This window comes from Trachemys scripta, chromosome 6 (assembly GCF_013100865.1).
Source record: "Trachemys scripta elegans isolate TJP31775 chromosome 6, CAS_Tse_1.0, whole genome shotgun sequence".
Classification (NCBI taxonomy): Eukaryota; Metazoa; Chordata; order Testudines; family Emydidae; genus Trachemys; species Trachemys scripta.
This window is the reverse complement of record NC_048303.1, coordinates 57492820-57509364: the sequence shown is the minus strand read 5'-3', so window position 1 is coordinate 57509364 and position 16545 is coordinate 57492820. Positions and strand designations below refer to the sequence as shown.

General features: G+C 45.5%; 1 protein-coding gene across 1 annotated transcript in view; it reads left to right on the top strand.

Annotated features, from left to right (window-relative positions):
- The first annotated feature begins 6763 nt into the window (after positions 1–6763).
- ELL2 (elongation factor for RNA polymerase II 2) overlaps positions 6764–16545 on the top strand; it is a 61101-nt gene continuing 51319 nt past the window's right edge. Inside the window, exon 1 of the mRNA XM_034773206.1 lies at positions 6764–6938. Within this exon, the coding sequence (XP_034629097.1) occupies positions 6807–6938 (132 nt within the window). The 5' untranslated portion in view covers positions 6764–6806. The remainder of the gene's footprint in view (positions 6939–16545) is intronic.

The window sequence follows — 16545 nt, the reverse complement described above, 5'->3', positions numbered from 1 at the left end:
TAGCCTGGCCAGTCACAAAACTGGTTTTCAAAGCTTCTCTGATGCGCACCGCGCCCTGCTGTGCTCCTCTAACCGCCCTGGTGTCTGGCTGCGCGTAATCAGCGGCCAGGCGAGTTGCCTCAACCTCCCACCCCGCCATAAAGGTCTCCCCCTTACTTTCACAGATATTGTGGAGCGCACAGCAAGCAGCAATAACAATGGGGATATTCTTTTCGCTGAGGTCTGAGCGAGTCAGTAAGCTGCGCCAGCGCGCTTTTAAACGTCCAAATGCACATTCCACCACCATTCGGCACTTGCTCAGCCTGTAGTTGAACAGGTCCTGACTCCTGTCCAGGCTGCCTGTGTACGGCTTCATGAGCCATGGCATTAAGGGGTAGGCTGGGTCCCCAAGGATCACGATAGGCATTTCAACATCCCCAATGGTCACTTTCTGGTCCGGGAAGAAAGTCCCTTCCTCCAGCTTTCGAAACAGAGCAGAGTTCCTGAAGACGCGAGCATCATGTACCTTTCCCGGCCATCCCACGTTGACGTTGGTGAAACGTCCCTTGTGATCCACCAGGGCTTGCAGCAGCATTGAAAAGTACCCCTTGCGGTTTACGTAGTCGGTGGCTTGGTGCTCCGGTGACAAGATAGGGATATGGGTTCCGTCTATGGCCCCGCCACAGTTTGGGAATCCCATTTCAGCAAAACCATCCACTATTGACTGCACGTTGCCCAGAGTCACTACCCTTGCTATCACCAGGTCTTTCATTGCCCTGGCAAATTGGATCACAGCAGCCCCCACCGTAGATTTGCCCACTCCAAATTGATTCCCGACTGACCGGTAGCTGTCTGGCGTTGCAAGCTTCCACAGGGCTATCGCCACTCGCTTCTCAACTGTGAGGGCTGCTCTCATCTTGGTATCCTGGCGTTTCAGGGCAGGGGAAAGCAAGTCACAAAGTTCCATGAAAGTGGCCTTACGCATGCGAAAGTTTCGCAGCCACTGGGAATCGTCCCATACCTGCAGCACGATGCGATCCCACCAGTCTGTGCTTGTTTCCCGGGCCCAGAATCGGCATTCCACGGTATCAACCTACCCCAGTGACACCATGATTTCCACATTGCTGGGGCCTGTGCCTTGTGAGAGGTCTATGTCCATGTCAATTTCCTCATCACTCTCGTCGCCGCGCTGCAATCGCCTCCTCGCCTGGTCTGGGTTTCGCCTTGGCATGTTCTGGCTCTGCATATACTCCAGGACAATGCGCGTGGTGTTCATAGTGCTCATAATTGCCGTGGTGATCTGAGCGGGCTCCATGATCCCAGTGCTAGCTATGGCGCCTGGTCAGAAAAAAGGCGCGAAAGTAGTATCTGATGGACCAGGAGAAGGAGGGAGGGCGGGAGGGAGGGAGGGCTGAGTGACGACATGGCGTACAGGTACAGGAACAGGGAGAAACACAAACAACTGTCACACAGAATGGTCCCCCCAAAGATTAAACTGAAAACCCTGGGCTTAGCAGGCCGTTGATTTCACGGAGGAAGGGGAAGCAAATGAATACAGAACAAATCTATTTTTTACATCTTAAGCTGGCAGCCGACGGTGCAGCATGAGTGATAGCCTCTGCAGTACAATGACGACGGTTACCAATCGTAATATACCATCGTCTACCAAAAGGCAAGGGGCTGCTGCTGTGTAGCAATGCAGCCCCACGTCTGCCAGCCCCACGTCCGCCAGCACCCAGCATCGCCCTCGGCCTCTTCTGGGTGTTTAGCAGACAATACTGGGCAATTGGCAGAAAATAGTATACTACGACTGGTAGCCATCATCATCGAAACAGTAGCATGTCTGCCCAGGTGGCCATGATTGACAGCCACTCCAGTACGACGACGATGGGTACCAGTCATAATATACCATCGCCTACCAAAGGGCAAGGGGCTGGTGCAATGCAGCCCTACGGCTGCCAGCCCCACGGCTATCACTCATGCTACACCGTCAACCGCCAAAAGGCAGTTAGCAACTGCTGCTGTGTAGCAATACAGTCCCACGTCTGCCGGCACCCAGAGGACATATGGTGATGGTGAGCTCAGCTGAGTTGAGCGGGCTCCATGCTTGCCGTGGTATGTTGTCTGCACAGGTAACCCAGGTAAAAAGGCGCAAATCTATTGTCTGCCGTTGCTGTGACGAGGGGGGAGGGGCCTGACGACATGTACCCAGAACTGCCCGCGACACTGTTTTGCATCATCCGGGCACTGGGATCTCAACCCAGAATTCCAAGGGGCGGCGGAGACTGCGGGAACTGTGGGATAGCTGTAGGATAGCTACCCATAGTGCAATGCTCCGGAAGTCGACGCTAGCCTCGTACTGTGGACGCGGTCCGCCGACTAGAGCACCTAGAGCATTTTATGTGGGGACACACACAATCGGCTGTATACAACCGATTTCTATAAAACCGGCTTCTATAAATTCGAACTAATTTCGTAGTGTAGACATACCCTAAGTGACACAGTCCTGCTAAGATTTACATTCTTTCTAGGGAATCAGTCCTGCAAAGAGATGTGTATTGACAGACTTGATTTCAATGGGGCATTGCACGGAGGCATACCAACAAAAAGGTCTTTGGAGGATTGAGAGGGAGCCTTAATGATATAAACACTTACACGCAGAGAATTACACATTATACATTCAAGAGGTTATTTCTTTTATTTCTTTTCACACATGTATTGTATTAGTTCTATTTGTGTGTATGTGTGTTTGTGTTATTCTAAAGTTTATTTTTACTAATTTGACCCAGGAGTGGGGTCTGTCATTGGCAAGAGAAGCCAAAAGAACTGTGTATTGAGGAAGAATTTTGAGTAGGGAGATTGTATGACATGGAGGATCAGAAAGGACGGACCAGAGATAGGGAGCAGCTTAGACGAAAGTGCAGCCTCTTCTGGAAGAAGTGAACAAAGGGGATGCAGAAGAAAGCAGAATTAGTAGTGTGCAGTGTCTGATCATGACAGTGATGAAAGTCAAGTTATGCAGGACCTTGATGAAGAGGACAAAGAGTTGAATTTGACGTGGAAGGAGATTCAGAGCTAACAAAAGGACACTAAGGGCCATCTACTCTAGGACAAAAGACATATTTTAAAAACATGTTAGCTAACACATTTTAACTAACACGTTTTAAAACCCTAGTGCAGACAGGGTAAGTTGTATTTTATCACATCAGTTGGGGGCGGGGGGGGAGGGGTTGAACCTTAGGACTAGGGTCAGAGTGGAGAAAAAAATAAGGTAGTGGTACTCCTCCAAGTCCTGCCCACAAAATATGCTTCACCAATATAAGCCACCAAAATCATATGCTGCTCAGTAGCCTGTGCATATATTCTAAATACGATTTGTGTTGTCTTTTGTGGGCTCATTAAACTAGGCTCGTTCTCCATGGGGCTTAAATATGCCTAGGTTCCTTGTGCTTGGCTCTTTCTTGATTTGGGTGACTTGGGTCACCTAAACAAGAAGAACAGATCTGTAACTCTCTGTCTCCTTTTTTACAGGAGGAATTAAATAGATGACATTTAAATGATCAACTCTGGGCAGCTGTGTTAATGGTTTCCAGGCTCACTGCAGACTTATACAGACATCTGTGCGTCAGGCCGAGTCTACATTAGAAAAGTTATATTGGCATAACTATTTCAGTTAGAGGTGTGATTTTCTTACAAAAAAGTTATATAGACATAGTTATCAGTTGCCTTCTATAGAAATAGTTTATTTTGCTTTCACTGGGGGGAGGATGCCATTTCAATTAAAACACTGTAAAGCAGCCTGAGTACTTACCCAGGGGGTCAGGTGGGTTTGTGCCCGGGTGGCTAGCATAGTTAGCAGAGATAGCACTTATCTGTCTACCTGGGCTGGGAAGCACCCTGCCAGCTGCTGTGCAAACATACCCATAGCATAGACAAGCCTCAGTTAGCCTCAAAAATGTGAACCGAGCGTTTCTCCAAAACCCTAGAGACTGACCTCTTTAAAAATACGAAAATTGACACCTGTTCAGTAATGCCACAATCCGCTAGATGCTACCCATGCTACCACCTGGTGAAGTAAAGAAACAGATAGACAAAGCCAGAAGGGTACCCAGAAGTCACCTACTACAAGGCCCAGCAAAGAAAGTAACAGAACGCCACTAGCCGTCACCTACAGCCCCCAACTAAAACCTCTCCAGCGCATCATCAAGGATCTACAACTTATCCTGAAGGACGATCCCTCGCTCTCACAGACCTTGGGAGACAGGCCAGTCCTCGCTTATAGACAGCCCCCCCAATCTGAAGCAAATACTCACCAGCAACTACACACCACACAACAAAAACACTAACCCAGGAACCAAACCTTTCAACAAACCCCGATACCAACTCTGTCCACATATCTATTCAACGGACACCATCATAGGACCTAACCACATCAGCCACACCAACAGGGGCTCGTTCACCTGCACATCTACCAATGTGATATATGCCATCATGTGCCAGCAATGCCCTTCAGCCATGTACAGTGGCCAAACCAGACAGTCTCTGTGCCAAAGAATAAATTGACACAAATCTGACAGCAGGAATTATAACGTTCAAAAACCGGTAGGAGAATACTTCAATCACCCTGGTCACTCAATAACAGACTTAAAAGTGTCAGTTCTTCAACAAAAAACCTTCAAAAACAGACTTCAACAAGAAACTGCAGAACTGGAATTAATTTGTAAACTGTACACCATCAAATTAGGCCTGAATAGAGACTGGGAGTGGATGGGTCACTACAGAAACTAAATCAGTTTGTTAGTCTCTAAGGTGCCACAAGTACTCCTTGTTTTTACAAAAACTAATTTCCCCTTGCTAAATACTCACACTTTCTTGTCAACTGTTTCAAATGGGCCACCTTGTTTACATTGGCCTCATTAACACTACAGAAGTGATTTCCACTCCTTTTTGTCAATTGTTGAGAAATGCCTACTTCCAACTTAAATTGAATTGGCTCCTTAGCACTGACCCCCCCACTTGGCAAGGCAACACCCATCTTTTCATATGCTGTGTATTTATACCTCCCTACTGTATGTTCCACTCCATGCATCTGATGAAGTGAGTTTTAGCCCACGAAAGCTTATGCCCAAATAAATTTGTTAGTCTCTAAAGTGCCACAAGGACTCCTCATTGTTTTTTCATGTAAAGAAAGACAGCACCTGCCTCAAAGAACTCACAATCTAAGGTTATGTCTACACTTAAAACACAACAGCAGCACAGCTGCACGTCTGTGCCACTGTAGCACTTCAGCATAGACACATAGACTCCCATTGCTATAATAAATCCACCTCCCCGAGAGGCAGTAGCTAGGCTGATGGAAGAATTCTCCCTGCTGTCTACACTGGGGGTTGGTACGGTTTAACTGTGTACATAGTTGTACCAACCTAATTTCTTAATGTAGACCAGGCCTCAATATGTAGGTCAACGTAACTACATTAGTCAGGGGTGTGAAAAATCCACACCTCTGAATGAGATAGCTACATCAACCTAAGCCCTAGTGTAGATGCAGAGTATTCAATTAACTCAAGTTAAATTACACGTCTAGAGAAACCCAAGAGAATGATAAAGTGATGGCTGCAGGAGAAGACAGATTAGGTGGTGAAGACTACAAAACTACTGATGTGGGTTGGGCACTTGGGTTGGGGTCTCGGGAGGAAGACATGGATTTTGTGATGTTGTAGATGTAGAGGAAGAAGCAGCAAAGAGTTGCAGCAGCATGGATGTGTGAGGCCAAGGAGGTTTACAGTTCTCTATCACCATTTCAGCCACACATGAACAAACTACACCACCTTGGTTGGGTGGGAGAAGGTGGTGGGCCAATTGTATTCACAAATATGATTCAACACCGCAGCAGACAGTACCGGAGAGGGGAAGAAGGAGCATGAAAAGAGAGAGGGGCCAGATAATCAGATCTCATGTCACAGGGAGCCGGGGGTGTGCATGAGTTTTGATGGGGAGTCACAACATACACCGACAGTTTGAGCAGCGAAGAACGGCGCTGCTCCCCTGTCTGCCTCCTGTTGCTGCAGCTCCCAGGCAGCTTTGCAAACGCTGGAGGAACAAGGGGTTTGTTTGGTCAGTCAGCAGTGGCGGCTGGAGCCCTCCCCCCGGCCTGAGCGCTGGGAGATTCCCGCTTGTCCGCGCAGCCAGGGCAGGCGCGGGGAAGGTGATTCACAGGAGCGCACTGATGGGGAAGGGCTGCTGTGGGGTGCGTGCGGAACGTGCGACCGGGTCTGTGACTAACACCCCGCACGGACACAGCCCCGGGGACAGCGGGGGAGGCCCAGTGGTGCTCCTCTGTCCCCCGTCCTCCCATGTCCGTGCCTCACCCCGGGGCTCAGGGAAGGGGTGCAGAGCGCCTGCTGGGGGGGTGGACAGTAACGGGTCACGTGAGAGGCTCAATCCCAGTGGCTGGGAACGTCAATAATGACATCAAACATGACTAAATAAGTCTCCGCTGACGTCAGCACCTCGCACCTCCCCCCGCGCGGAGCTTGGCTCGTGCTGGCCCCCCAGACCGCTGGCTTGGCCGGCCGGGGCGGCTCCGCTCGTGCAGTGGGCGTGTCCCGCTGCGGCTCCGTGAGGCGCGATAGGCGGAGTGGGCGGGGCCGTTAGGCGTGTCCCCGCCGGAGAGGGCGGGGCATTGTGCTGAGTGGGCGGGGCGTGGCGGCGGCTGCGCGCTGGCGGGGATGGCTGGTACGTCAGCAGCAGGATGGCTGTAGCTGCGGCGGCGGTGGCAGGCAGCGCAGCCCCGGCGGTGGCAGCAGCGGGGCGGGGGGCAGTGTAAGATGGCGGCTCTGCGGGAGGGGGGCAGGTACGGCGTATCCTGCGGCAGGGTCACCCAGGACAACATCACGGTGCTGCACGTTAAGCTGACCGAGACCGCCTTCCGGGCTCTGGAGAGCTACCAGGGCAACAAGGTGAGGGGCGCTCCTGGGGCTGGCTCCCATCCCTGGCGGGGATGAACCGGGGGAGGGAGGCGGCGAGGGCTCGCCCTGCCCTTCCGTGCCCGGTGCTCGCCCTGTCCGCTCCCCCGGGAGGCGCTGCGAGAGGTGGCACCTGGTGAGGAGTAAACGTCTCTCTGCGGGGCTGCTAGGCAGCGAAGGGGTCCGGCTGGGCTCCCCTTCCTCCCCCCCCCCCGGGGGTTCCGGTCCCTGAAGCCCCCACCGGTGGGGTCTTGCCCCGGTGAGACCGGCCCCTCTTCCCCCGTCGCCTGCTGCTGAGCCAGTGCCCGTGGCACGGGAACAACACAGCCCTTTCCCCCCCTCTTGGTGCCAGCTGGTGTCCCTGGAGTCAGCGGTGACCGGAGCCAGCGGCTCCCAGATGGGGCAGATTTCGCTGAGCTGTCATGTCTGTGTTTGGCTCTGCCAGTCTCCTCCTCCCCCCTTCAGACCTGACTCCTAGGGAAAGCGGGGGGTGGCTGACTGTGGGTCTGAAGTGACAATGCCCTCCATGACAGTTTTATTACACATCTTTATAATGCTGCTAAGAAAACTTTCTTTTATGGCAGCTCTCACCCACCCTCCTTCCCTGGGCCTCCCTGCAGCCAGGCGGCCCTGAGAGACTGATATGCCCCATGTCTCCAGTGGCAATGGCTGCTGCTGCCTCCAGGGGCTATTGTTCAACACAAGAGAGTTAAAGTTGCAATAGATCTGCTGCTAGTTGGGGTGACCTGTCTTTTGGGGAGGGGGAGAGGGGCTTGTCGTTTTTGTCTCTTTGTCCTTAAATCTCTTTCTAGAGGGGGAAATTGATCTTAGGTGTGTCTTGGTATAGTTAAACATTAAAAATTCTGGATGGGAAGTTTTGTAAAGTTTCAGACAGCATTTTACATCTGGTTTTTTTTAAAAAAAAACCCACCCAAAAATAAACAAACAAACAAACAAAAAACCCCTTCTTTAGAGACTTGTGCAGCAGGGCAATGGTGCCCATAATCTTTTTTCCTGACTGTAGTTTTCCAGTTGAAACTTGAGACCTCAAGTTGCATTTAATGGAAGTTAAAAGTGGCTACGTGCTACAGTATGTCCCCGGGAGGAGGAGGAGGAGGATTAAGCTCTAATTAGACTGTCCTTTCATTGGATTTCAAGCTAAATATCTGTCTTTTCCCCTATCCCTTCACTTCGTTATGTTTAAAAGAGACTTGGTGGGGCTTCTGTGTAATTTATTTTGTAGTGTGTAATGCAGGACTTCGGGAGGAGAAGGTGCTGATTGAACCTTTCTTTTCTGAATATGCTTTCTTAAGTGCCAGCAGGCCTTCATCCAAAAGACCTCTTTCACTCATTGAATCAGCTTCTAGAAACTCTTCTTAAAAATATATATAAAGAGTTAAGTGGTAACACTAAAAGGAAAGATGAAGTTGGGTGATGACTTGGCTGTCAGTAACAGGTTCTTGATTGACACCAGATGCTCTCCCAACCTGGGCTACTCTTTTCCTTTACAGCCTCCTTCACAGTAAAGGCTGACTCAGACCTGGATTTCCCAGAACTGACCCCCAAATTGAGCCTTTCCCTATGACTAATAGCTGCTTCTCCTTCCTCCATAATAAACAGCTTACTCTAAAAGGGTGTTCAAGTGTGCTGTGCTCTGTCTCCTCTGATGTGCTGGCATCTTATGTTTGTTTTAACATGTTTGGCAGCTTGCTTTCATGTTGCACTCTTACCATTTAGCAATGTCTAGCCAGTTTAGGTTCCAGTGCTACCTAATTATACCACAGCTTGTCTTTTTTGCCTGTAAAACTGGCTTACTGTTGCCAAATCCAGAGCAAGAATCAAACTCTGAATTGCCACTTGTCCTATATATGATTGGGGAATTGCAGCTATTACTATGGCATGAATAGTTGGGGTTTCTTTTCGTCTGGTGGGGGACTTAATTCCTGCAGCTCTGTGTGTAAACCTTGCTTCCTTGGGTTTTATGCATTATTCACAGCCCCAGAATGAGTTCTGTCTGGGCAGGGTTAAAATGGTCACTCATACTCGGTAAACTTTTAAAGGGATGGCTATCCTTGCGAACCAGTGGCTTAAGGACACTTCCAGATGTTAAATGAAGAACTTTAGAAATACTTATAGTGCTCCATCTAGTGCCACTTGGTTAAGTAAGTTACAGCATTCTTCCTTATAACTGCTGACTAAATTGTTTGTTACCTACATAAACTGTTTCTGAGCTTGGAAAGTCACAGTAAGTTAAATAAGTATGTGGGAGGGCTGTAAAATCTATTGGCAATGTTATTAAAGGGTTTAAAGCAAACTTGCACAATGCACATGTGTACTTAAATGACTAAAGTTTTTGTTGATATTTGAAGTTGCAACCATATTCCAAGTTGTTAAAATCATAAAGACAATTAAAGTAATTATTCAAGGTGTCTTGCTTGTGGTAGTGAAAAAAGGAAATATATCAGGTGAAATGTGTACTTCTCAGATCAAGTTTGACTACAAGGAAAATATTTCAAATGTGGTTTTTAAGATAGTTCTATAACTTTTAAATAAGTTAATATTTTATATTCAAATTTAATTCTAAAAGGTAATTTTCATGTGTGTAAACTAAATATGTTGTATAATGTTGTAATTTGAAATTGACACTCGCATGTTAGAACAGATGACATTTTGGACACTTTGCTGGTGGCAGTAAAACTGCTTTCCTCACTGCAAGTAAATGCTTCTTGAATGAGGTTTAATTGTCTGGGACTTAAAAATAAGGTTATAATTTACCTTAATTGTTTTATAAGTGATAATCAGTTTCTCAGTTCTTGTGGTCTCTCAAGAAATATACCTAGAAAAATATTTATCATTCTTCATTATTCTGCAGTTTAAAGGAAAATTGAAGTATTAACAAAACAATGAAAAATCTGAAGAAAAATTAAATGTCTTCATAAGTACACGTTGCTCTTTTATTATCTTTGTAACTGTGAGTGGGATTCTCGCTATGGAAACTGACTCTCTAGCCACAGTTTAATACAGCAGGAATTGAAAATGAGGGTGGGATCTGTCACCATTTGAACAGATGGCAAGTTAAAGAACTACAAAGCTGTTAGATAATACTAATTTTGTTTGAATAAACAAATTTCAAGTTGGTTTAGTCAATGAAATTTGTAGTTTAAAGTTTAAAAAAACTGACCAGTTTAAATGATTACATCAATTTAAATAATTTTATAACAACTCTGACATTTTTCTACCCAAGCAATCTTTTACGTCAGACTGTCAGTGACTGCTTCCTGATCATTGAATTATATTTGACATGCCTTTCAGTATTTTAGCAATTGATTAGAATATCTTTTTATATCACTACATTTTCTGGGTGGAGAAAAAAGGAGCCACTTTTCATAATCAACATCTAAATGGTCCCACTTATGTCTTGCAATTCACACGTTATTGAGATGGCTGGAGAATGAAGAGTTCTCACTCCTGCAGCTGCTGTTTTTTTAAGCTGGTAATACCTGTCCGTTAGCCAAAACACTAGCTTAGTTTAGGAATGCATTTTTTGCAATAGGAAACTTTTTTATTGAAAATTTAGAATTTGTATTGCATAGAATTGAGGAATACTGTAAAATTCTATTCACCTGTACCTGTAATTTCTCTGCTCTCCCTAATATTACCAATTCTTGTTTTGAAGGGTTTCTGTGTAATACACGAGCAACATTTCAGAGGAGGCAGTAGCCAAACTTACAGAAGTATGAGGAGAGGTCAGGGTCAAGTCCCAGTGAACCAGTCACTGTAGTGTCTAGATACCATGATAGTATGCTGCAAAGCTATATTGCGCTTGTGTTTAATACTCAAATAGTTTACATAAAAAAGTGACTGAAAAGCACCCTACCTTGTCATAGCTATTAAACTAAAAGTTTGCCTCCTTGCACATAAACTGAATTCTTAATGCAAGGATTCTTTGTGTTTTGGTTTTAAAAAAAACAAACGGTCATATCTGCAACAAAACTGTTAACTGAATCTCTTCAGCATGGTTCATGTTGCAGGAAATCCTGATTCTTTACTTGGCATGAAAATGTAGGAGATGGGGCTAGCAGTAATCATGCTGGAAAGGTTCTAGAGCAGTGTTTCCCAAACTTGGGACACAGCTTCTGTAGGGAAAGCCCCTGGCGGTCTGGGCCGGTTTGTTTACCTGCCGCGTCCGCAGGTCTGGCCGATCGTGGCTCCCACTCGGCGTGGGCCGAGGGATGTACTGGCCGCTGCTTCCAGCAGCTCCCATTGGCCTGGAGCAGCGAACCGCGGCCAGTGGGAGCCGCGATCGGCTGCGGACGCGGCAGGTAAACAAACTGGCCCGGCCTGCCAGGGGCTTTCCCTAAACAAGCGGCGTCCCAAGTTTAGGAAACCCTGTCCTAGAGCATATGAAGTGCCCTTTTTAGCATTTTTATAAGGCCAAGTATATACACGCTTTCTGGATAAAATCTTGCACTGTTGTACTACCACGTTTGGTAGCAATGGTGGGAGCACTAGTGTACGCAGGCTTAGGTGACTGCTGGCATTCTTATTGCTGTGTTAGGTAATCCTGCAACGTGATAGTGAAAATGGCTGAGCCCTGTTCACACTAGTATTCCATTCAAAGGTAAAGCTGAATGGAATACTAGTTTGCTTTCCCATGCAAAAATAGAGTGAATGCTGCGGATTATTCTGGGTGCCTTTTAATGGAAAATCCTTCAGTTTTCAAAATCTGAAATGTAGTTATCGAATGACAATAGCAATTGCTACTAGTCTTGACCAATGAGAGAGTAGAGAACATGGATTCCAAAAATAGACTAGTAACAATTGCCACCATGGACCAAAATACCTAATAGATTGGTTTGATTGATGTGGTCCATGCTTCCTCAACCACCTTCATCTGGCTTTCTGCTCTTTAGTCTCCAGTTTGACTGTTTTCTTTTTAAAGACCTGTCAAAGTACAGAAGGTTTCATTATGCATCAAAATCTCTGTGCTTTTATTCTATCTGTTGAGCCAACTTGGTAGAAAACTGGTGGTACATAATTAACCTTATTCAGGGAGTGGGAGATACCTGCGCATGAGACATATGAGCAGACAAGATCTCTGCCTAAAGGATCTCTTGATAAACTAAACAGTAAATCTAGAAGAGGACAAGTTTGTTGGTGGTTTTGTTTTTCTCCCAAAACTAGACCTTGGCTAATTGAGTGGAGCAGTTCCACTGCAGTTGTTTTGTGACATTCTGCTACACTGGCTTGTATTCATTCTTTACCTCAAATATATGTTTAGCTGGAAACTACTTTTTTTCCCCCCTGGGGTAAAATGTGACTGCAGCAATGTTTGAAAGACAAAAGCTGCATTGTATTGCTATTTGATTTAACTTTTACATTAAGGTGGTGATGCTCTGAATAAAGCCCCTCATAGAAGTATGGGCATGAACAGTCCTGCCAGAGGGGTTCTCCCTGTGGTCACAAGCAGGTCTGAGTTATACTCAGACTGCACTTAATACCTCAGTATTTTGTTTGTGATCTTTCTGTCTGTCTTGTTGCTATTGGTCACTTACGTTTAGTGCATAGAATGTATTGCTTCTTTGTTTGACCACACAAACTACTGGATCATTTTACTTGGCAAGGGTGCTGCAAAGCAATAAAGCCTGAACCCTACTTAGGCTTCCACTTAGCAGCTGCAAGTCCGCTAATTTAAGATTTGAACTTTGGGTCCTTCATGATCAGAAAGTCCTGGTGTCGTATCAGAATTTGAGATTAACACTGGGTAAATTACTGCAGTGCAGAACTCTTTCGAAGGTTGGGATTGAGGGAAGAAAACTTGCATTCTGAATGGTTATGTCCTTTTATTTAGATAACATGTTATGGTCTCATTTGCTTATTTTGGGTTGCTCTGCGATTAGAAACTTAAAGTTCTTATGTGGCATTTTCTCAGTTGAAATAGATAACCTAGTGTCTCAGCCAGCATACCTTTGCTGAATTGAAAACTGGCTTATATTTCAAAATCTGTGAGCTCGTCTAAGAGCATATGGCTATTGCGTTAGCCTACACAGTCACTACATTACTATCTGGCTCAATGCTTTGTGAGGAACCTTGATACATAACTTTTTACTTAGAATATTAAACTAAATTTTACTCCAGAAAATGAAACTATGGAATGTTTCCTCTAAATTTTCTTTGTACTGAGCAGGCTATTAACTCCACTGAGCACTACATTTTTGTCCTTGGGCAAGTGTTAGCTTGTATTTGTCACCCCTCTCACACACAAGTTGTGTGCGTGGAGGGAGGGATTGTATGAGGATGAGGGGTATGCTGTGGAAGAGGGGGAAAGATATGGGTGGGGAGGTTGCTCCAAGGTGACTCCTCTCCAGTATATCACACTAGTCTCTGTCCCATTTGCAGTCTTAGGAATTCGGCCAGGAGTCAGTTTTGGAGGTGGTGTCAGAAACACACACCCTCCTGCCAGGTTCTCCACTGCCTCTCAGTGGTAGCAGCAACTTCCACAACCCTGGAAATCAACTGCTGGACAAGGGGGTGGGGTACAAGATTTGGCCCATTCAGACCAGAGCCACTACTGACCTGGATTGGCAGTTGAGAGCCCAGGCAGCCCTCTCCCCTAAACTCCTGTGCATGGGGCATCCCAGAGCTGCTGCCTTATCCTAGTTGTGCAAGCATGTCTGTGAGACCTCTGTCCTCCTGAAGTGCTTTTACTCTTCTCCTCTGCAGCGAGGAGGTAGGGCCTCATGCACCCTGTGGAGTGGAGGAAGGGGAGAAGCAGGTTCTTAAAGGGCCACACCACATTCCTGCCAGGGCCACCCACGCATAAGCAGCACTGGAAAAGATTGCCACATGGCCATGCAGTTTGCAGGGAACATTACTACAGACCAACATTAGGAACTTTTATTACGTAGGACGAATTATATGTAAACTGTTCAGAGTACAGTGGATTTTTTGAATTGTTGGATACTTAGTATGGACCCATAAATATATGCTGACTAGATATATTCATTCAAAAGTGCACCTGAAGAACACATTAAAATGAGCCATGTTTTGAGTTCTGCAGGCTTCTGTGAATGGGAAATTTCAACAGAATACCACTAATTTGAGTTTGATCTTGACTAGCTACATGAATGTAAAAACTACCTGTGTCTAATCTCTGAGGATTTTATAGCAAAATAGCTAATTTCAGTTAGCTATCCTGTTGTAAAGGACCTGTTCTATTGCAGTGAAGCTATGGCCAAAGACAAAACAGTCTAATTTTAACACACACAAGTAGGTTGAGTTAATGACGAGGCTCCCCCAGAGTCTTTAATTTGACCTGTAACTTGGGTGAAAACTACAAATTGCCTTATCTTCACTAGGATTTTAACTGGAATTAAGAATATCTCTCTTCAAAGTAAAGACAAAGTCGCAGACATCTTTGCATCAATTACATTCTGGTCATAGTTTTTGAGGGTTGTTTAAACAAGGTGGCTTGGAGTATCTCAAGTGTTCACAAGACACCTAGCCCCATATCGCTTGACAACAAACTTTGCAAGTTCCTTTGATACTATTTAACTCGGTGTGGAGGCAAGATCCTTGTCCTTGGAAGCTTCACATAGTCCTGAATGAAGTCTTAAAATTAACTTTTATGTCAGCAAAACATTGCTTGGTGCATATGTTTAGCTACAAGGATGGAAATACGGCTAAGCAAAACTGGAACATGGTATAAGCAATATTTCTATTAGCATCATTCAAATTTTCTCTTGGTTTCATTCAATTTTTTTTTTTCATGTTGCTTGTTTCAGAGTGGTCAAAACGAAGTTAGATGGACCAACTAAATTGTCTTCTGTATTAGGAAACTGGTAAATTTTAATTGTTTACCCTTGGTAGCTCTTTCTTGGCTTCCACAATGAAACGTCAGGCCTATGTCTTCATTGCACAGTTAATCCAGACTCTTACCTGGGTTTTAGCCCAGTCCCCTATACAATCCACACACAGAAACCTCTAACAGGTTTAAGGTGCATTAAGCTCAGGCTAGTTTATGTGGCTGGGGTGTAAATAGAACATGAGCGCCAGTCTAACTCAGACTGGAATTTGCCGACTTTGAAGTGAGGATGCAGACAATATCACTGCTGATATTTCTCCAATGCCCTTCCCATAATTCTTCCCAAAAGACAGACAAGTTTTCCCACAATTAACTTGGAGAAGGAGCCCTATAGTGTCATCACAAAGAACCATGAGATATGCCCCCAGAGTCACAGGTGAGTGCAGAAATAGTAAGGCCATAGTATAAGGCTTAGCCTCGCCAAAGCAACCCCATAGCAAACCTAGATGATCAGATACCAGTGCCAATCACTAGGGTTAACAGTGTTGTGAAGACATACCCTTAATTTGATTACTTTAAAAAGAAATACTGTGTCTGAGAAGTTAGCTTAAACTGCAAATGGTGGGCTGTTTCATTTTGTTGGATAATAGGGAACACACTGTACTATTAGGAGCAGCATAAAAGTTCCATCAACATGAAGGGTTTTTTTTGTTGTTGTTGTTTGGTTTTGTTTTGTTTTTGTTTTTTTTTTGACAATGCTTTGGCTGTAGCAGTGTTGCTAGCATTCACAAAATCAGAGTGATATGATTTAGTCCTGCTGCAGGAACTCTCACGATAACATGAAGAGCTCCTGCTTTCCCACAATCTTTAGCCCTGTGCTTGTGGAAGCTCTCATCTTCCCTCCCTGCTGCCACTACTATCCAGTCTTTTCCTCTGCTCCTATCCTATCACCCCAAACCTCACTCTGCCACTATTCCTCTGTTTCTATTCTGCCCTTCCCTCCCATCAACTCCTGTCACCCCTCATTCTCTGCACTTCTCAGCCTCTTTGCTCTCTCCTTCCCCCCCACCCCCACTTGAGTCAGGAAGCATGAAGGGGAAAGTTGTCTCTAAGTTCTTATGGCTAGCAGCCACTGAGGCAACAGAGAGCAATTTCAGGAGAAGTTGTGCTCAGTCCCTTGCAGTCTGTGTTGGGGCACGTCTCAGTTGTTTTGTAGTGATGACATATGAGTGGTCTGCCAATATATTGGAGCTATGTAGGGATGCGGTATGATCCTTATGGATGAAATCTTTAAAAAATTTAGTTACCAGCCTCTAACAAACTCCTACTGAGCATATGTGAACTGCAGTTTTCAGAGACTTGTAACTTGGCCAAATTTGGACAGATTGTCAGTGATAGCAAAAGGTGCGTACCTGACACCAAGGTGACCTCTCCTACCAAATCTCAAATTCCTGCTACAAGACATGGGGCCCTAGAGGTTTCCAGTGAAATGGTTAAAAGGGTTTTTTTTAACATGGGTAAAGAATCTTTTGTTACCCTAACCCTGTACTTGGAAACATCTGAAATATTTTGCCTGAAATTTCCCAAATTCTGTCTGAAACATACCTGGCATGGAATATTTCAGCCGAATGGCTAAAGTCGGCAAATTTATAAGCAACTTGAAACAAGGCCTTATAGAAAGTATTGAATAGCCATAACTACAGGCAATGCTACCAGCTCTACCTATAAATATTTACTGACTGTATTATATTATGTATTGTTTGGAAGAAATAAATGTAATTATCATACAATCTGATA